General features: G+C 49.5%; 1 protein-coding gene across 2 annotated transcripts in view; it reads left to right on the top strand.

Annotated features, from left to right (window-relative positions):
• The window catches only part of PLS1 (plastin 1), a 533,668-nt gene that overhangs the window by 390,293 nt on the left and 121,050 nt on the right, over positions 1-22,325 (top strand). For both annotated transcript variants that reach the window (XM_085633623.1, XM_085633622.1), the window contains exon 6: positions 10,996-11,077. In XM_085633623.1, coding sequence (XP_085489749.1) covers positions 10,996-11,077 — 82 coding nt within the window. The remainder of the gene's footprint in view (positions 1-10,995; positions 11,078-22,325) is intronic.

The raw sequence follows: 22,325 nt of genomic DNA, 5'->3' as shown, positions 1-22,325 counted from the left end.
CATCAGACATCAGGAATCAAACATCCACAACCATCAGACATCCATAAGCATCAGACATCATGCATCCGACATCAGGCAACACACACCCACAAGCATCAGGCATCAGACATCAAACATCGGGCATCAGACATCAGGCATCAGACTTCCTCAAGCATCAGACATCAGGCATCCACAAGCATCAGACATCAGGTATCAGCCATCATGCATCAGACATCCACAAGCATCAGACATCAGGTATCAGACATCATGCATCAGACATCAGGCAACACACATCCACAAGCATCAGGCATCAGACATCCACAAGCATCAGACATCAGGCATCAGACATCCACAAGCATCAGACATCAGGAATCAAACATCCACAAGCATCAGACATCCACAAGCATCAGACATCATGTATCAGACATCAAGCAACACACATCCACACGCATCAGGCATCAGACATCAAACATCGGGCATCAGACATCAGGCATCAGACTTCCACAAGCATCAAGCATCAGACATCAGGCATCAGACATCCACAAGCATCAGACATCAGGTATCAGACATCATGCATCAGACATCCACAAGCATCAGACATCAGGTATCAGACATCATGCATCAGACATCAGGCAACACACATCCACAAACATCAGGCATCAGACATCCACAAGCATCAAGCATCAGACATCAGGCATCAGACATCCACAAGCATCAGACATCAGGAATCAGACATCAGGAATCAGACATCAGGCATCAGACATCAGGCATCAGACATAAGGCATCAGACATCAGGCATCCGGCATCAGACATTCACAAACATCAGGCATCAGACATCCACAAGCATCAGACATCAGGCATCAGACATCCACAAGCATCAGACATCAGGCATCAGATATCAGGCATCAGACATCATGCATCAGACATCATGCATCAGACATCCACAAGCATCAGACATCAGGCATCAGACAGCCACAAGCATCAGACATCCACAAGCATCAGACATCAGGAATCAAACATCCACAAGCATCAGACATCCACAAGCATCATCCATCATGCATCAGACATCAGGCATCACACATCCACAAGCATCAGACATCAGGCATCAGACATCCACAAGCATCAGACATCAGGAATCAGACATCAGGTATCAGACATCAGGTATCAGACATCAGGCATAAGACATCAGACATCAGGCATCAGACATCCACAAGCATCAGGCATCAGACATCCACAAGCATCAGACATCAGGCATAAGACATCCACAAGCATCAGGCATCAGACATCCGCAAGCATCAGGCATTAGACATCAGACAGTGTGCTCAGTTGTATTATGTCCGCTGGAATAATAGCAAAGTAAACAAAGCAAAGTACTAACTTGTACTACAAAAAGTATGTGCGCTGCTATTAATTTAAAGCTTAGCGTGCAGCGCAGTTATGTGCTCATGGCAACCTAAAAACAAACAAAAATGTAAAAAGACCGCACTCTGTTGGCATTACATAATGTTAAAGACGTACATCGTGAAGCCCTTCGCTCTGAAAATAAAGAAACCCATTTCGAACATGCAGGCTTTTGTAAGCACATGATAACCTGAATGTTTAAAAAGACGAACAAGACAAGCCCGGCGGAGCGTGGCGCGCGCACTTGGCGGGGGCGGGGGAGCGCATTCCAGGCGGGTGAGCGGACCCTTTGAAGTAGGGTGCCAAACGGATTGCATGGCGGCACGATGCACGTGATTGTGCGCGTGCTCGCCATGCAATCCGCTTTTGGGAGCCCCTTATTATAGTCTCGCAGTGCGATCGCTTACGCGATAGCTAGGCGAGACCTAAAAAGTAGCTGGAATGTACCGTTTTTTTTAGCTCAATGTAGGGAAGCAGTTTCTGTTATGCTTCTTCCGTGTGTCATTTTAAAAGTGATTTACTATGAAATAATGAAATAATATATAAAAATAAGGACGATTAGGAGAGAGAGAAGCCAGACTCAAAGGAAGAAAGAGTAGTGAAAGTGATAGGAGAGTAGAAGGGGACAAGAAAAACGATAGAAGGAGAGTAGGGTCAACTGATGGAAAAGGAGGTGATTGAAAGAAGGTCCTGGTGTGTATGTTATGTGAAGGGAAAGGAGAACGGTATCTGAAACAGATACCTGAAATATTCATGCAGCTACCTGGGTTGATAAAAAATGGTACAGCAAGCAGTGATTCATTAAACTCACTCCCAATATTGTATAGATGTATCTATTTATTCAATGACTTGGGCTCCCTTGCTATTCTCGCCTTGCAGTTCCAGTCAAGAGTTTACGCCTCACCGCTTTCACATTTCAGCAGCCGCCACTGGGATTCAGGGGGCTGGCCATTCTCATACGGGGATGAACACTCTTCAAGGTTCACCAAACATGGCAGCACAAGCAGGGTAGATTTCTGGCAGTCGCAGGAAATCTCCAGGGTCAGCTGTTATTATTGCTTATTGTCTACGCACCACCCCTGCTGTTTGGCTACTTTATCCATCTCTTCAGGGATGTGCTCTTACAGCTCTTGGGTGCCCTGGGAAGAGTCCCAACCCTGGTCCACTCTTCCTCGTTGGCTGGAGAAGCCTGAGGACTGACTCACCTAGCAAAATTCCTCAGAATAATGGACCTGCTGTATGGATATTTTGACACCCAACGAGTGAAGCTACATGTTCTTCTCCGGGGTACACAAAAGAGTCTCCTTTCTAGACCATTTCCTACTACCGAAAACTGATCACTCTAGGGTGGGCAACGTCCACATCTTGGCCCAGGGGCTGTCAGACCATTCGCCTGTTGAACTATCACTCTGAATGCACAGTGGGGCCAGTGGGGCCAGTGGGGATAGCTGGCTTCAGGTCCCGAAGGCTGGAACAACCAGAGTTCCATGACTTTGTCCTGGATGCTATAGGCGGGTACTTTGTTACAAATGCACTTTCAGTTCCTACTCTGGTGGCACTGTGGGAAGCCATCAAGGGTACGCTCGGGCGTCATCATCAGCTACTACACAGGCAACAAACGCAAGTCTTAACAAGAGACTAAAGAGTTGGAGGAACGCATTTTGGACCTGGAACAAAAGTACCATATATCCCCATATACTTCCTTCCTCCGTGACTCCCATGAGAGGCCTTCTAACAGACCCGACTACAAGAGGCATGGACTGCTTGGTTTGGCACGCAGAGCTGAATTTACCAGTAGGGACAAAAGGCCAGTAAAACACTATATTTGCTCAGTTTCGCTTATTTAAGGAGAGACCGCTTTCCCTATATCGCCAACTGCGATGGTGGTGAAGTCAGTGGAGACTTGCCTATCGCCCAAAACATTATGTCCTACTATATGGCCCTGTACACCCAGGCTGATGTGCAGGCACTGGGAGACTTTCACTTGTTTGTGGCTGATCTCCAGGCATGTATGTTGTCTGCAGCAAAGAGGGAATCTATAGATACCAAAATCACATTGGAGGAAATGGGAAAGAACCTGGGCCAACTTCAACTGGAAAATCTCCCTGCCACGGACCGAGCGGGTACCCAGTAGAGTTTTTCAGGGTCTAGTGGTCACACCTTGGATTGCATCTGAGAAGAGTGTTTTAGGAGACGCTGGTGATGGATCTAAGGCAAGCAGATCATGTTGTTATCCCTAAGCTGGACCAACCTGTTGGTCAATGCAAATCTTACTGCCCCATATCCATGCTCAACATAGAAGTAAAGATATGGGCGAAAGTCCTAGCAGATGGGTTGCATACTGTTATAAACTCCCTGGTTGAACCCAGATCAGTCTGGTTTCATGCCCCACGGAGTGACCAAGCACAATATCCGTGGAGTCGACAACGCCCTGGCAGAAAAAATCCCCGCAGATCTTGCGCTACTCCTCATTGACTTCCGTGAGGCCTTCGAATTTGTACTCTGGTGAAAACTTCTTAGGCCTTGGTTACATTTGATTGCTATACACTGCACTAACTGCGCGGGTCAGAGTGGGAAGTACTGTGTCCGATCCCTTCCCGATTGAGAGATGCACAAAACAGGGTTGCCCACTGTTGCCCCTGCTCTTTGCCATGCCCATAGAGCCACCTGCTGAATGGATAAGAGTCGATGCCCAGGTGCAAGGGTTCGCATTGGCACCCAAGGGAGGAGGACAGGAGTGTGCTATATGTGGACGATGTCCTTTTTTTTTATAGAGGAACCATCTCAATCGAGTCTGTGAGTACTGCAAATTCTGAGTGTTTGGGAGCTATACAAGGCTGTAAGTAAACCTACCTAAATCATCCTTGAAACTAGACTTGCCGTGGCCCACATGCCTTTGTATTGTCACCAACATGTTCAAAGTACCTGGGATATATATAACTGCGGATCGGTGGAGAGCATGGCACCCAAACCTGCAACCACATCATGATAGCTTGACAAGAGACTTTCAGTTCTGGGTGTCCCTCCCTCTCTCCTTCATGGACAAATCAGCCATCTTCAGGATGTTGATTCTCCTGTGGCTGCTCTACCAACTCCAAAACGACCCATACCCTGCCCCAGGAGCCTACTGTACCCATCTGAATGCACAGTTGCAGGGCTTTATATAGAGCCAGCGGTCTCCCTGCATTGCATTGAACAAATGCATTAAATCCATGTATGATGGAGACCTGGCAACCCCACACATCCAGTCCTACTATAGGGCAGCTACCCTAGTGGTCCGGAACAAGTGATGGTTCAGGGGATTCGGTGACCTGGTCTACACCTCTGAGAGCTTGACATACAGGGCACACGGTTTTTGCACTCTTATATGGAGGATGGATTCTGAGGATCCTACTCCCAGCCATGCTTGTAGTGCCTAAGACATGGAAGACACTCTAAAAGCCATCGGTTGGTCCCGACGTTTAACATGAGAGACCCCTCTGTGGGTGAGTACCTGGCTTCAACAGGTGGTAGACCGAGCTGTGGGTACCTTACTTCAACAGGTAGTAGACCCAGCAGCGACCCGTCCATATGGGTGAAGGGGAAACTCCCCCTCCCCATCTTTTTCCCAGACAAGACAGTCAGTCAGACAGGCTGTCAGGCTGCTACACATGCACTAAATGCGCAGGCTCCTGGCTACCTGAGCGGAACTTTGTCAGGCTGAAAATTTCACAACCCACTGAATATATGAGTAAATGTATGAATTTGTTGTGAGTGAGTTTTGTGATTGGGTGTGTGTGTGTGTGCGTGTTTGTGAATACATGGGTGTGAGTGAGTGTATATGTGTGTGTAGGTCCCCGCTAAAATTAGCAGCCGCCACTGGGTAGACCTGGGTTTTTTAAGCACTGGGATCTCATAGGCATTTCCACACTAAGGGTCAAATGAAGAGTTTGGCAGTACAGCACCGCAGCTTGATGTGCACTGTCCTGTGGTCCATGAGTGGCTCGTCACACATCTGCTTTCTGAATTCTCTTAGTTCATTAGTTGCTGAGCTGGACCAAGGATCACACAAAAGAATCTCCTATGACCAGGCTGAATTTCCTCAGCTTTGTCTTTGATTCACAACAAAAGTGCTTTTTCAAGGCCATATAGCTCAGGAATCGATCATGATGCCTAGCTATATGACCATTTTACTATTACCTATATTGGTTTTAAATATTTATATTCCGAAGGATATATGCACAATTATTTGAGTAGTGAGTAGTCACTAGGTTAACTCTCAGTCAGTCCCAATGTTTTAGCCAATAGCATTAAGGCATGCTGGAAACCGAAAGCCAAATTTGATACTGAGAATTTGAAACTAGAAGTGACTGCATGTTTGTTAGCATTGACTAAGAAACAAGGATTGTCTGAAGGCCACTCATATGACGTGGGGCAGGCGGGCAACTAGAGACAAATTTCTGGGGGGGGCTGAAAAAGATTTCGGGGGGGGCTAAGTCTTCCAGCCATAGTCAGAGTGGCTGTAAGAAGGGGTGAAAACACAACAAAAACCTCATTAACGAGACGAGTAAATGGCCTTTTAAAGACCTGTGAAATACTCGGGTGCGGCTGTGTAGTCTAGTGTCCCGCAGGAATTTGCACTTCCAGCCACTCCCTTGAGGGCTGGTCACACTGCACCCCACACCCATCCATCACGGGCGTCAAGAGTGACGTGGCCCCGTCAATAAAAGAGCCCGAGTGCACGTGCTCGTGGCCAGTTTACTGTACCAGTAACCATGTGTCCTGTGTCCCTCATTTATCTACATGCGGGCCTGAGGCCTGACACCACATTGGCGACGAGGCGGGCAGCCAACCCCGCATGCCTGTTTTCTCTGCCTCATCGTTCCTCGTGGGAGAGAAAAGGAGCACGGCGAATGGCAACCCCCGGCGCGCTGTCTACTGCCACCCGTGACTGCCGAGAGGACTAGCGTCGCCCGTACGGTGGCTCACTCATACCCAGTGCCAGCACAGAGATCGAGGCCGTGCTGAGGAAGGAGGAGGCCACCAAGCGCATGCACCGGCATCACGGGAGTGGGCCCAGCAGCGCCCACACAAAGCCACCACGGCCGCCTTGGTGCCAGCTAGCGCGAAAGCGGAAGGTCAGTGGCCCGGAAAGCAGGAAAGAAAATTGACGCCACCAGCGCTGCGCTGGAAGCACCCGTGACTGCACCCATGACTCTGACACTAGGAGTACCCCCGCCTATGCCCTGAGGCGCCTACAGGCCTTCCCGCTCGCCATTATTGCACACACCACAAAGGGAGAAGGGTCGCGACACGACCACCCCCAGCACCAACAGCAGCAGCCTGTGGACAGAGCCGCCAACGTCACTGGAGGAGAGGCGGCACAGACCGACTCCCCCACTACCCTGCATCCAAGCCGCTAGGATCCAATAAATGACGGCGCATCAACCGTCACCCACCGAGGACACCTACCCGGTACGTAGGCCAAGACCAACACGGCGCCGTGGCCCAGAGGGGCGGGATCGCCCCGCTTCACGGCCTCCCTTCTGCTACACATGCAAAATGAAAGCGGCGCCCCGAGCAGAGACGGCACGTCTTGCGACCCAGCGTTAGTAAGGAAATTGAACCCGGCCGCGCCAAAGAAAAAAAAACAAAAGACAAAGAAACCCATACCGGCATCTCAGCACCCCGGGGCATCACGGAATACACTGCCCACAGTGTTGGAGTGAACCATCGTCCAGCACTGGGGGCGGGAGTATCAAACGGCTGCATCCCGCGCTGGCTGCAAAACCCCCGCAGGCAGCTCACGCCTACCCGCAACCGGGAGGCTGCGGCCCTCGTTGAATAGAATGGGAAGAGAGCCCCTACCCAGCCACCTGCGGGTCACCACACAGAGTGCCACCTCGCCCACCCCCTTAAACGTTTGGGGGCGGCTCAGCACGCAACAAGGGAAGGGCTGCCAGTGCCCCGGTGAAAATACTCTCCGCCATCTAGTGACCACATGCAGCGCCACACAGCTTGCGACACCGCACCAGCAAACCCTGCCAGTCCCTGCAGCAAAAGGAGAACAGGGTCGGCAGCGCCCCAAGCAGTCACATGGATGTGCCCACACTCAGCCCAGGGAGTCCACAGGCAGACCTCACACGCCGGCGGTCTCCCCACTGAAGTGACACCAATAGACAAGGGAGTCCTGCACTCTGGTCAGGTGAACGCCCCACCTTCCTCCACAGAAGGCTTACAGCACACAAGATGGCCTCCACACCTCGCAAGCAGGAGCTGCACAGCCTTTCGTCCAAAGTGCGAATGCCGGGACCGGCACAACCAGAGTGCTGCACTGCCATCCAGTGGCCACCTGTGGTACTGCAGCCACACCACCCAGATACACTACCGAGGAACGCCTGCAGTGGCACAATGGGAACTTCGTCATGCAAGGAAGATCCCGGCCCACAGTTACACAGTAATGCTGACACTGATAGACCTCACGCCCAGTGGTACAGCTAAGTTGAAAAGAATGTCCAAACCCACACGGGTATAGAGAGCAGCCACCTCACCCTCGCCCAAAGTGAACCACGCAGTGTCCCCAGCTCCCACCTGGTGGCCAAAGACAGCAAGTAGACAGCATCCGGCAAGGACTGGGGCCCACCAACAATGCGCAGGACCCCACACCTGCATCATCACCCCAGCGTGGCTTCACAGGGGCAGCAAGTCGAACCAGCACGTGAACAGTAGCCACGGTGCCCCAGGTGTAGGGCACGACATAGCACCTCCACACAGCATACACATTGCTCGCAGCAAGAGGAAACCAACCAAGGATCAGCGAAATGCCCTGCACGGCCAAAGGAGCCACAGCGGCACAGTAGAAGCAGTCAGTGGCAGAGCGAATGTTTCCATGCCCACCCAAAGACCCCAAGCGGTCCAAGACACGGACTGGCCATTCGAGCCAGACGGCGACACTCAGCGCAGCAGTAGCGCTACCGTGGGCACAACACGGCCGCAAGACGCACCAGTAGCCGAACAGACAGCAGCGTCACAAGGTACCTTTCCACACCGGCGGCACAAGAAAAGCTGGTTCAGAGCGGGCACCACAAGTGGCTGCCCATCGCCACCGCCAGTGAGGAGATCACTACTCACTCCCGCTGGCAGACAGACACGACCGCAAGCTGCAACACAGGCACACCCTGTGCCAGACAAGAGCGCCCAAGGAGAAGCCGGAGCGCACGTAGTCCAAAGAGCGCAGAAGGCCACACCAGTGAATCCGACTACACGGGCGGGCGCCCGGGAGATAGAAGCATCTCCGCAACGAAACACAGCTGAATGCAGCACAGAGAGCGACCACGTCCCCACTGCAGCAGCGAAGCCCCGCAGTGGGCCGATAGCAACAAGGTCCTCCTCAACACTGCCTCAAGATGGAGTCGGCGGTGACCCACAACAGGCAAGAGAGGAGTCGCACCCGCAGCGGCCCGAAAGCATCACAGTGACCGTGACACAGTGTCCTCCTCAACACAGCCTCAAGATGGAGTCGGCGGTGACCCACGACAGGCAAGGAAGGAGTCGCACACTCCACGTGGCCGGCCGCCACAGCAACAGGCGCTCCAACGCCAGTGACACGCGACTGGACGTCACGTCGCCCAGCAAGCAAGCAGCTCGCCGGAGTGAAGGCAGAAGCCGGTGCCATGACAGTGCCGCCTCGAGGTCCAAGCGCAACGCCCTCGAAGAAAGAAGAGTGACAGCCTGTCACCCTGAACAACCGGAAGACACAGGTGGGCTGAACAGACAAGAAAAGGGAGAAGACCAAGGACTCACAGCAAGCCGAGAGCTCACCCTGACACATCCGACAGCCACCAAGGCGGACCACCGCCCCTGGACACAGCCTCACAGGAGAACCGAATGTAAGCCGCAGCAGTCGCGAACCGCGTCTCTCCAGAACGCTTCCCCAGGTGAACGGCCACTCCCCAAGTGTCGGCAGTCCAAGTCAAGTGGCATCCCAGCTCCTGTCCGCAGATGCCACGAGTAAACATCTGCTCCGAGTGTCCGTCCTCGCACCGCCTCAAGATGGAGTCAGCAGTGGCCCCAAGCCAGGCAAGAGAGGATCAACACACTCTACGTGTTAAACCGCCACGGACACTCAACATCAGCAAGGCGGATGCACGTGGCTGCCCAGGTCCATTCTGACACCCGAACTCTCTCAGCAAGCCACCACCACCTGTCATTCCGACTCACCACCTGGCTGGTAGCTATCACCACGCCAGCCATCAGCACATGCATCAAACACCACTCCCCGAGTACCGATGGACTGGAGTCCGAAACCGTTGCCACACAAGCCGACTAAATGGAACCAGAAACCACCTGTGAACCTGGCCTACACCGGAACCGCGGCAGCGAGTGCAAGTCTTGACCAACAATCATCCACCCGTGAGGTTTGTGCGTGCGACCAAGCAACGGCTCCTCGGCGGTCCTGCAGCTGCCACCAGATGGCACACAAGCAGCGGCTCCAGTGCAGCCTTCCTACAGTCCCGCAGCAACCCCGACGACGGGCCTCCCCAAGCGGTAGAGCAAGGAGAGACATTGCCCCACCGACATGGTACCGGTCACCGCCAAGTAGTTCAACAGGGACAGTCGGTCCAGCAACACCCCCGTGAAATCTCACTTGAGACTCCATCCATGGTCACGGCACAGCATACTAAAAGAACTGTTAGAAATCACCGCAGACCATCACCGACGTCAGCAAAAGGGAAGCCATACAAGACATGTCATTGTCAGCGAACTGTCGGTATGCAGCGGACGTCTCCAAGCCAGCAGTCGTGGCTTGAGTCCTTCAGGTTAAAGTACGGGTGTCTGCTAAAGAAGGTCCTGCTGCTAGCCAAGTTCACCAGCCCATGTCTGAGGTCGTCCTGCCACCTGACTCGAGAAGCTGATGGACCCTGTGGTACTTAGGTAACCGTTTGTTTTCTTCCCCACAGGTTGGACCGACACTTTGTTTGTCCTTCAATAAAGTTGGGGAGGAATGTAGTGTCCCGCAGGAAGTTGCACTTCCAGCAACTCCCTTGAGGGCTGGTCACACTGCACCCCACACCCATCCATCACGGGCGTGGCCCCGTCAATAAAAGAGCCCGAGTGCAAGTGCTCGTGGCCAGTTTACTGTACCAGTAACCCTGTGTCCCTCATTTATCTGCATGCGGGCCTGAGGCCCAACACCACAGGCTGCAATTAGACGGACGCCAGCCCGCGAGGCTGTCTCAGCCGTGCTGACACACATGACGAGGGGGGGGGGGAGGTGCTGAAGCCCGGTGAGCCCAATGGGTGTTGCGCGCCTGACGTGGGGCAAGTAAACGGCTATGAATCTGAGAAAGAGGATGAACAACATAAATGCGTAACTTTTCTTTCACATGGCCGCGTTGGAGCTGCATTCCAAAGTCGAAAAAAAAGCGCAGCACCTTTTTTCTGGAGTCTTGCTAGCTAGCGAGTGAACAACCTTGTAATTGTAAAATCATTGGCCACGTTTTGGACTTTAAACATTTCTCTTCGGGCATTATCTACAATTAAAATCCTTCGTTTTCAGATGAAACATCCTTTTATTTCTTCACCACGAGTTGTGTATGATATTTTAAGATATAATGTAATATGCTTTATTTTCAGCAAAATGATCAACCTGTCCCAGCCAGACACAATAGATGAAAGAGCGATCAACAAGAAGAAGCTGACGCCCTTCACAATGTCTGTGAGTATTGAGCTGGCCTCCAATGCTGTGAGGCTCTACAGTATATATGCTTGTAAACTTTTATCCACAAGGTACATTGTACACGTTTTGATAGCCAGGGCAATGTCCGGAACCATGGAATGCCCGATTTTGTTTATGTCTGATTAAAATAAAAAACAACAAAAACACCCTAATAGTGAGGTACAGTAACTTGAGACTGTGGGCCTCATTCATATTATGGCAATAATAGGGCACCCTTTAAAAGCGGCAGCAGTGTCACCTTGAGGATTTTGTGGACACTGGGCAAAGCATATTTTGGGGGCCCCTGTTGAGAACAACTTTAATTTTACTACATGCTCTTTTAAGTTTGCATGATGCCAAACAATTCTGAATATATGTTAAAATGTGAGACACAGGAACACAGAAAAACATTTTAAGTCGGTCTTGTCCAGTGCCCCAAAAATCCGTAAGATGAAAGATGAGACTGGGGGGAGAGAGACCAGAGTCAGGGGTAAAGAAAGCCAGAGAGAAGGAGAGAGGTTGCGATAGAGAAATAGAAGCCTAATAAACAGAAAGTTTAGTTTCTCAGAGGGCCCCTGGAAAGTGAGGGGCCTGGGCATGTTTCCACTTTGCACATGCCTTAAAACATCTCTGAATTCGGCAGATGTCTCATCCACTAATCCAAAATCGGCATGTGTCTCATCTCATCGGGTACGTCACATCATTTAGAAGCAGTGGCGTAACGAAACTTGAGGCCCCCCCCTGCAAAGTACATGGATGGGCCACCTCGGACCACACTCAGGAGCTCTCAGGCCAGGGTACTGTGCTGAGGGGACCCCCTGGAGCTCGGAGGCTGCTGGGGCCACTGTTTAGAAGTGAGGGAACCAAAGTGTTTCTGTTTCTGATGAGGAAGCCTCCACCATTGCCCCCATGGAACATGGCGGCTAAGTGGCCACTGTATTTATAGCAGGGTTTCCGATGTCATTGCCATCAGCTTTTTTTCGGGCCTCGGATGGCCATGAAACCATATAGATCTTGGGCTTAAAAGATGATCTGATTTCCCTCCTGCACTTGGAGACCAATCTCAGTAAGCCATGGCCATTGTTTTTCATGTTTTCAAAGACGCAACCCACGTTTGGGTTGGGGTTCTATTTTGAAAACAAAAAAATGCTGACAGATCCACAATGCTGATGGTGGCAGGTAAGACTGTTCTTTATACCTTTCTTCCTGAAAGTGCCCCCCGCTCGGTCGGCAGAAGTAGCTTTAAATGCAGTGTGCTAGGTAAGGCACTGGGTGGAGCAGGGAGGCCCTCCACCACCCCAACCGCTTGGAGGAGTCTTCATGACCCATATATTCCCCTCAGGGTTGGTGCTTCTGTAAGGCAGGGTAAGATTGCATTAACGTTTCTCAATGCTAAGTTATGTCATAACATTGTTAGTAATTAAACTACGGGCGGCATTTTGAAAAGTTTTGTTTAGTTTTAAACATGTTTTTTAAAAAGGAGCAGATACGTGCCTGGAGGCTCCCACTCTCTATTTCTCTCTCACACACTTCTGGATACAGATATATATATATATATGTATCAATACAGACAGATTATTATCAGAGTTGTTTCAGCTGTTATGTTATGTTATGTTGTTTCAGCTATACTGAATATCTTGACAAATATATTGGAATAGACTTATGACCCGATTTCGAGTTGTGCCGAACTCTAGGGGTATTTTTTGCAGCTGGTAAATAACTTTAACTGCCCGTGTGGTAAAACTGTTAATGAGTCCTGTTATGCAGTGACTGGGATTTAGCACCCAGTTATTTATCTTAGTTCTAGTCAGCAGAAGCCCATCCCTTAGGACGGAGGAGCCTCACCCCCCACCCCCACATTTTCGCCAACATAAAGAGTGTCTGTCAGGCTGAGTAAAGGTCAGCCTGATAGACACTCTTTATTTTCAGGTCAGGCATAGTTGGAGTGTAAGATAATGCCTCTTTTTGCATGATCACTCCCAAAGTTTTGGACTGATGCTGCTGGTTTTTCGACTCTGAGAGTGCACTGAGGCCTGCTAACCAGACCTCAGTGCCGGTGTTCTAACACCTTGCCAAGTGTTGGTTGTAGTTGCTACCCTCAATTGGCATAAGCTGACTTACTTATAAGCTCCTAGTGTCCCCCCAGGGCTGTAGCACTGGCTGTGCCACCCTGCATGGGACAGAGTACAAAATGGCTCCCAGCTGCAATCTGGTAGAGTAGTTTTAAACTGTTAGCTCAACTTTGCCATTTAAACCAATGGCTAAGCCCCCACTTCCATTAACAATATATATGTGAGTCTCCCCTAAGGAAGGTCTATAGAGCCCTGAGGTAGAGAGCTATAAATGATTAAGTATGACATATACTTCAATCTTTCCTAACAGCAACACTTCCAAATTGTTGTATTGCTGTGTTCAAGTTAGTTCCCCATTGGCTAACACAGTTATCAGCTGACCCCTCAGATTGGCTAATTTTTGGATGGAACTACTAAAATGGGTACTTCAAGGTGAAAAATTAATCATGGCATTAAACCCAATTTGATGCACAAGTTGAATTTAATGTCTATTGTAAGGAAAAGCAACTTTTAGAAAGTTGCCACTCTGTATCCCAGTTTGTCAACTGGCCTCAAACGATTGCTGGCAATTAGACAGCTTTCTGCCTTCCTGGGGAAGGAGTCGTGTGAACGACTCCCAGCTAGGAACAACTGTAGCCTACTACAGAGGGAGGAGTTACCTCCCCCTTGCGGGACGTCACTCAGGGTGTTGGCTCAAAAGGGAAGCTTAAAAGGTGAAGCCGCCTTTGGTGGACAAATAGCGATCACACTCCTGAGGGGTAGGCCCTTTGCTCAGGTAGACAGGCTGGCGGTGGGAACAGAGAGGGGAGACCAGTGCCCAAACCGTTTTTCCCATGAGTGTAGCCCACACGTATCCACACCTTTAGGGTGGGCTACAGAGCTCCTAACATACAAGGAAGGGTTCGGACATCTTGGGAGTGGGCAGAATAGTGCACTCTGGGATTGCTAGATGGGGATAAATAGGGCACCCCTGGCACCCTGAACCTCAGATCACTATGGAACGGGTGAAAGGACCGAAGAAGAACTGCTCTGCTGACCCCTGGACCAGGCAGAGAGAGACTGCACCGTCTACTCAACAGCACCTGCTTCACCTTAGGCTAGTGTAGAGAGGACTGTGCCTGCGTCTTCTGGCTTGAGGAAAAATGGCTTCCAAGCCACAGACCACAGAAGTCACTCCATGGTTCAGTTGGCTGACCTCCTCGAACTAGCACCAGGGCCATTAAAGCTAGCGTAGCCCAACTTGCTACATCAGTCGCTACTTTTGAAGAATCGCCGCAGACTGCAAGTGGGCACCCCAAAAGATCAATCCTCGACAGCCAAAAGTTGCACCCGAGTCTGCTGGATCCTAAGGTGTCCTATGAACCCAGATTGGTCACCCAGGAGGCACACTAGCCTCCACCAAAGGATACCACTGGAGCCGCTGTGTACGGAGACCGGTAGCCTAGCAGCACCTGGCCTTCAGCTGGCTCTAAGAGGACTTTGAGGGACCCCGACCTCTATGGTTAAAGTCACCGCACCTCATTCATGGATCGAGGAATAACCGCAAGGACACCCCTGGGGAATGCACAGCACCCAGAGCATTCGTGAGCATCCGCCATCGCCTGCCTCCTTAGCATCAGGACCAATCATCTGAAGTCTACAGCAGTTGTGCAGTAAACTTCAGTACTGGACTGGAGAACACTTCAGTTGCCAGGTAACTGTCCAGATACTGCTTAGTGGCCCCCACTTCCTCCCTGCCAGATTTGGTCACCCAGTCGGGCCGGAGTAGCCGAATACAACTCTTTCAAACTTTTCAAAAGTTTCCAAACTTTACGGTTACCAATAATGCTTGTTTTTTACTGCTGAGCTGAGATTTACTTTTCTTTAAAAATCTATATCTCTGGAACCCTCAAGTGGATTTTGCTCATCTTGATCTCTAAAAATTCATAAAAATATAATGTAGTTTTATAAATTGGTTTTGGATTGTTGTGTGACTTTCTTATTTCGTTGTTTGGTGCTTCTAAATGCTTTACACTAGTTTCTTTGTTTAAGCCTTGTTGCTCAAATCCACAGTTACACGGGAATGAACTAAACGTTTTACAAATGAGCCTGACTGGACCCAAGACAGTTTTTGTGAGTGCATTACAAGATAAGGTCACACAACCTTACCATATAATACACCCAAATCCTCACAAGGAGCTAGAAATGCGCCTGGCTGCCTGAGCTGAACTATGCCGGGCTGAAGATTTCACAGCCCTCTGGGCAAGACCTCTTCAGCCTGGCAAACCACCTCCTGGCCCTCCCCCTCGTGACATGAGGGAGCGTCACTGATAGCCTTGACCTGGGTGCTTCCGTTTTCAGACCTGAAGTGTCCAGGGTCGAGTGCCTATTATTGACGCTTTGTCACGGAGTGGGTTCAGAAGTCTCACTGACCCCATCTTCATCTGTGACGAGGTAGAGACTGCCGCCTCCTTTCATTGGCTGACCTAAAGTCAGCCAATAAGGAGAGGCAGCAATCCCAACCCTTGTGGAACAACTGAGGTTTCCCTTCCTAAGACGATGCAGAAGGTAAGTGTTATGTTTTTTAATGTTTTGTGTGTGCATGTATGCACGTGTGTATGTATGTATGTGTATTTGTATGTGTGTGTGCAGTAAGTGGGTGTTTGTGTGCTTGTGAATAGTGGGTGCATGTTTGCATGCTTGTGAATGCATGGGGTTGTGAGTGCTTGTGCATGTAGAGGGGTGAGTGTATTTGTGTGTATGTGTGGCCTGGCCACCCCCTCCCCTGCTTGAATTACCAGCCACCACTGGTTCTTGTCCTAAAAAGGTCCAGACAGATGTCATTGTTCATAGGGCAGTTTAGGCATGTCTGCTGCTGGCCCAATGGGGCCATTCCACCACTTGCCACAGTCGCAATTTGTGCCATCCCTCCAAATACATTTAGAGCATGTTGACCCAGTACTGAAATATTGACAGTTCTCACTTTTCTCACTTACTGGTCTTCCTTTGCCACCACAAGGACTCAGGTAGTGGGTGACATCCAAGGAAATATACGAAAAAACCTTCACTTGATCTGGAAAATCCAGCTATTTGTTGGCTATAACGAACTGCATGTATAGAGCATGAGAAAAAGCAGGTACAGTGTTGATGGGGTGTCAAGTAAACATAATAGCAATAATGTATATGCAATATTTACATACTTTATCACTAAAATCTTATCTCCAACTTTATTAAACATAACATAAATAGTCCGTCCCATGTGTGCCATACATTTGCTCCATAATTACTGTACATGCTCTACTAAACCCACCACGAATATGTGGATATACAAACAGATGCAAATATAATATCACTGTGTGTATTTAGGAGGGGCGTCGGCATCTCATGTTATTATTCATAGTGTCACTTACGTCGGTCGCAATCTTGTAAGTAAGATCAGAGTGTGTATGTCGTCTGGCCTGCTATACGTTTCAGTCATCGCTATGGAAGCGCCACCTAATGTGTTGTTGACGTAGATGTACTCGGTTGGGAGGAGTGTATTTTGGCCTCTATGGTAGTTAAGTAATCATTCCATTGTGTAGGATTAATACGTGGTGGGTGCCTTGTTGCACTAAGTGTCTGGTTCACCTGTTCAGATACCAGAGCCTTACGAAGATCTAAAAGCCACACATGTTTACTCCAGGACATCGCCAGGCGTTGTTTGGCCAGTTTCAGGTCCAGGAATTTGTTAAGACCCTTCCGACGAGCCATACGTCTTGTGACACCAAGCACAAAATGGGGATCATGAGGTGTCACCTGGGTTCCCGACGGCTCAGACGGAATCTCGGCTACACCATTCCAGTATGCTCCCAATTGGGGGCACAACCATACCCTGTGGGGGAATGCTGCGTCCGCAGACATGCACCTAGGGCATGTGTCCGAGGAGTTGGGATACATAAGGGCCAGCCTGTACGGGGTTAGGTAAGTGTAATTCAGGTATTTAAATTGTGTATATTGCAGCCTAGCATTACTTTATATACACTTAGGATAGCCTTTACATTGTGCCCACTGCTTGTCCGTTATGCTAACTGCTAAGGCGAAGTCCCAGTATTCCCGTAGAGGTGTTAATAGGGATGTAGAGAGCTGTAAAGCACAGTGACAGCTTTTCTGCTTCGGCCGTGGGTCAGTAGTGTTTGTAATACCTGAGATATAGTGGGTTCAGCACGTGTATTCCCCCATGCCTGGTGGAGCCACTGCATAAACGCTGTATAGAGCAGAAAAGTGCCTGGTGGCACTCTGCAATCGCGTATCAGGTGCTCAAACTCACATATGTTCGAGTCGACGAACAGATCTCCCCATGTATTTAATCCAGCAGTATGCCACATCTCCAGCGCTGCTCTCCCGTGGCAAGTGTAAGTACTTGGCAGCAACTCCAAGGGGAGGTCCGGAGCATACGGCGAGGGCTGCCGCGCAGGCAGGACATATCTTAACCAGTTTTGCCTTGCTGCCATCATTAACAGATTACCCCGCGTCCGCTGCAATATTGTTTTGGTGCCGGATAGCCATTCTAGTAGAGCAGGTCTACAGAGTCTTACCGCCCAGGGGTCTGACTCGACGAGATTGCCACCTGCCAGCCACCTCATTGGCCATTGGAGCTGCGCCGCGGCGTAATAACTTTCATAGTTTGGCGCTCCCAGTCCACCCTCTGAGAGAGGGAGATATCATTTCTGAAGGGCTACCCTAGCCCGGCGCTGCCCCAGATCAGTGATACCAGAAGTGATTTAAGTTCTCTAAAGAGTCTGCGTGGGGGCTTGGATGGAATGGCAGTAAAATGATAGAGGAGTCTGGGGAGCAACAGTATCTTTACGATGGCCACACATCCCATAGGGGATGGCTGGAGTCCAGTCCAAAAAGGAAGCGCATCTCGAGCCCTGGCAACAACTTTACCTACATTTCCATCTAACACATTTGTCTGAGAGTGGTAAATTTGGACCCCTAGGTACTTGAAGGAGTCGGAGACCCACGTAAGGGGTGTTGTGGGCAGAGTGCATCACTGTACCATTGAGAGGGGCTTCATTGGGAACATCTCCAACTTGCACCAGTTTACCCTCAAGCCGGATGCAGGGGCATGCTGATCTAGCACCTGTACTAGACCCTGTAGGACCTCCTCTTTGCCCTTTAAGTATATCAATGCGTTGTACGCATAAAGAGAAACTATATGCCATTGTGTGTATGCCCGGACGCCCCAATCCAAAACACGACTACAGAGCACACACACCAGAGGCTCCATGGCGAGTGACAGCGGGCACCCCTGTCTCGTGCCATGCTCAATAGTGAAAGAGGGAGAAATGCTGCGCCCTGTTTCAACCCTAGCCTACGGGTTTGCATACAGTACCTTTATTCAACGGAGAAAATTAGAACCCAAGCCGAACTGCCAATAAGTACTCCCAGCCCAAAGTATTGAACGCCTTTTCGATATCCAGAGAGGCAATCCACGGTGCTACCATCTCTGAATGTGCCCATCCTAGTAAATTAAAAAGCCGACGTAGGTTTAAGCCAGTACTTCTCCCCGGTATAAACCCGTTCTGATCTCTATGAACTAGCAGCTGTACAGTATCTACCAATCGATCAGCTGATATCTTGCCCAGAATCTTATAATCAGTATTTAGTAACAAGCTCATTAACAGTGGGGCTCTCCCCGGTTTAGGCAACACCACCAATATTGCTTCCCCAAGAGATGGTGGGAGTACGCCACGATCAAACTCGGTATACGCACACAGGCGGGGTTCGAGCATGTCTGTATATGCCGCATAGAACTCCAATAGCCAACTGTCCGCCCCTGGTGATTTATTTATTGCTAGCAGTTTTATTGTGTCAGTGATCTCCACCACGGATAGGGGGGCTTTGAGAGATTCATATTGAGGCTGGGTTATCTGTGGCAGGGTAACACGTGACAGAAATTGTGAGATATCACATGACGTGCTGGTTATTGGGGCTTTCTAGAGGGAGGCATAGTATTTGTAGAACGAGTCATTAATCTGCTCTTGTGTATTTACCAAGTTACCCTCCATCGTGCGTATGGCCGTGATTTGAAGTTGCGTGACTTAGGGCCCGATGTAGGTAAATATGAAATACCGATTCCTAAATACCGAATTTTACCGATTCGGTATTTATGAATTGGTATTTCATATGTAGCTAATAATTCGGTAAAAAATACCGAATCGGTAATATTCGTTATTACCGAATCGCTAATACCGATTCGGTGATAAGGAATCACCTTCCCATTCATTCCTATGGGCCTGGAGGCCCATAGGAATGAATGGGAAGCCATTCTGTATTACCGATTCGGTAAATACCGAATCGGCAATAGGGGTTGCATATTCAAGGGTGGCAGGGTGTCACATTGACACCCTGTTGCACCCCTGAATCGTGCATGTGTGCACATGTGGCGCACATACATGCCCTAAGGGCATGTATGTCTGCCACATTGCACCTTGAGAAAAGCAAATTATTGCTTTCTTAAAGGTATTCGGTATTTACCATCAACTTGTAGTTGGTGGTAAATAACGAATCCTGAATGCAAAAATGCACTCACTTAAGTGCCTCCTACATAGCTTTTAAGGATTCGGTATTTTACCGATTCTTTAAAATAAGGAATCGGTAAATGACCGAATCCTTAAAACATGCCTCCTACATGAGAAAGGGCTAAATACCGGTCGGTAACGGGAAAATTACCGATTGTCGTCCGTTACCGGCCGGTATTTAGCTACCTACATAGGCCCTTAATCTTTAAGCAGTCAAGCCAGTGCTCTGCTTGCCTTATCGTCGTCAGCATGTTGCCGGGCTAGATGGTGTTTGTAGTCTAAGGCGCATAGCTTGTCTTGTGTCTTTATGTAGGCCAATCGGGCCTTGGTCGTCGCTGGTGCAACTTGCGGATCAGTGGGGGCGAGGAGTTCATAACGTTTTATTTCGGACTCTTGGTCCCGAAGTGCATTCAGAAGTGTCATACGAGAACCATGTGCAGCTTTAATCATCCAGCCGTGCAATACGACCATGAATGCATCCCATTCTATACCCTCGTGTGTGGCTGTGCCAGAGTTGGTTTGAAAGTATGCAGTGATGTATTGCAATATAGAGGTGTGTAATGGTGTATCCTGAAGCGCCTCCAAGGACAACCACCACGTTGGAATATTAGCTCAGGTGTATTTGTAGAGGACTATGATCCAATAGCGTTCGGGCCAAATACTCTGCTTGGGATACTCCTGATAAGACAGACACTGAGCAGAATTTTGCATGGATTCTGGTGTATAAGTCATGCATCAGCGAGTAATGGGAATAGACGCATGCTGTGGGGTGCTTACAGCTCCAGGACTCGCGCAGCTGCATTTCCCTGGCCCAGTTCTCGATGTGTGATGTCAGGCCTATGGATTGTGCACCCGGAAGCGGAGGACGTGACCTATCTAGGTTAAGGTCTAGTACAGAGTCATAATCGCCCCCTTAGTATGTCGGGCCGTCGGGTCACTTAGTAAAGACAGGGTCAGAGTTTGCTGAAAATTAGCTTGTCCAGAGTTTGGTGCATATAATGAGATGAATGCGATCTGAGAGCCATCTAAAAGGCCCTCTAGGGTTAGAAATCGGCCCTGCGGGTCTGATCTGGTGTGTATTAATTGTATTGGGGTGCCGGGTGAAACCCATATCAAGGCGCCCCTGGGATATCCAGAATATATGGTTCCCACCGATGTGCCCCTCCAACGTTTGCGCAGGGATGCAGGTGCTTGCTGGGTGAGGCGTGTCACCTGGAGCAGGGCCACTAAGATCTTGTGTCTGCGTAAGTATTGATACACCTTATGTCTCTAGCCACAGCCCGCTAACCCCCGAAATTCCAAGTGAGTAGTAAATAGTTGTGGTCAGGCATCTGTTACTTTAATTAACATTAAGGGCCAGATGTACGACGCGCAAAATAGCGCCTCACAAATTGCGAGTCTTTTGAGACTCGCAATTTGAGAGGCGCTATTATGCATGTACAACAGTGTTATTACACTGTTTTGCGATTCCCAATGGGCTCGCAAATTGCGAGGCTCATTAATATTAATGAGCCTCTTGCAATTTGCGAGCCCATTGGGAATGCCAGCCCTCCCAGGGATGGTGGCCTGCTGGGCTCAGCAGACCACCATGTCTGGGACTGCGTTTTAATAAAGCAGCTTTTCTTTATTAATGCAAAAAGGAAAATGGGATGCATTTAAAAAAATTTAAAAATGAAATGTTTTTGTTTAATTTTTTAAGGGCGGGAAGTGGTCCCTGGGACAACTGCCTGCTCTTAAAAAATATATTCCCACATACTCTCAAAGGGGAAGGGGTCCCCTGGGAACCCCTTCCCCTTTGCGAGTGGTTTACCATCTACTTGAAGTAGGTGGTAAACTGAGAGTGTTTTGCGGCCGCATTAGTACATAGCATCTTGACTCGCTATTAGGAAGGGACGTCCCTTCCTAATAGTGAGAGTCGCAAATGTCATTTTGCGAGTCACCGACTCACAAAACAGCATTCTCACATGCTATTACCCTTTTTTGCACCCGCAAACGGAAGGATCTCCCGGTTGCGGCCGCAGAAAAGAGTTGTACATCTGGCCCTAAGCCCCCCCTGCACAGTGTGCAGTTCATGTGATATCGTTGTAGTGCTGTATGTATTTAGCATGCTGTGTGTCATAGCAGAGCGGACAAACAATATAAAACATTCGCCATACCCAACACTCCATCCCAGGCCAGTTTGCCAATGGGCAAAAGGCCATCTGCACTGAAATGCAAAATTCCAGAATATCAAATAATGAAACAGATGAAAAAATAAAACATATCGGAAAATAAATTGCATAGAAGAGGACAATAGAAGAGCACAGAGAGAGAATGAAACCATAACAATGCCATATCAGCCACTTATCATCTACATGGAGGGCATAGCAGTAGTGTTCGGATATTCGCAGGGTGGCCCCATAGTTGTGCATGCCTGCCCTATGCATGGTACCATCAAATGTTCGTCGCTCCAGAGTGGCTTGCGTCAGATTAAGCTGCAGCAGTGAGAGTTACATTGAATACATCCTGAGTAAGTTTTCGGGAGTCATCCAAGTTCATCTACTTTTTGCGGTGGCACTACAGGGCCTTCTGCCAGAAATACCACATGTTGAGACTCTGTGAGTTGATACACATGATCCGGTGTGGTGTCGACTT

The sequence above is a fragment of the Triturus cristatus genome, chromosome 11 (assembly GCF_964204655.1).
Source record: "Triturus cristatus chromosome 11, aTriCri1.1, whole genome shotgun sequence".
Lineage (NCBI taxonomy): Eukaryota > Metazoa > Chordata > Amphibia > Caudata > Salamandridae > Triturus > Triturus cristatus.
The sequence above is the reverse complement of the archived record's forward strand: the minus strand, read 5'-3'. Positions and strand labels throughout refer to the sequence as shown.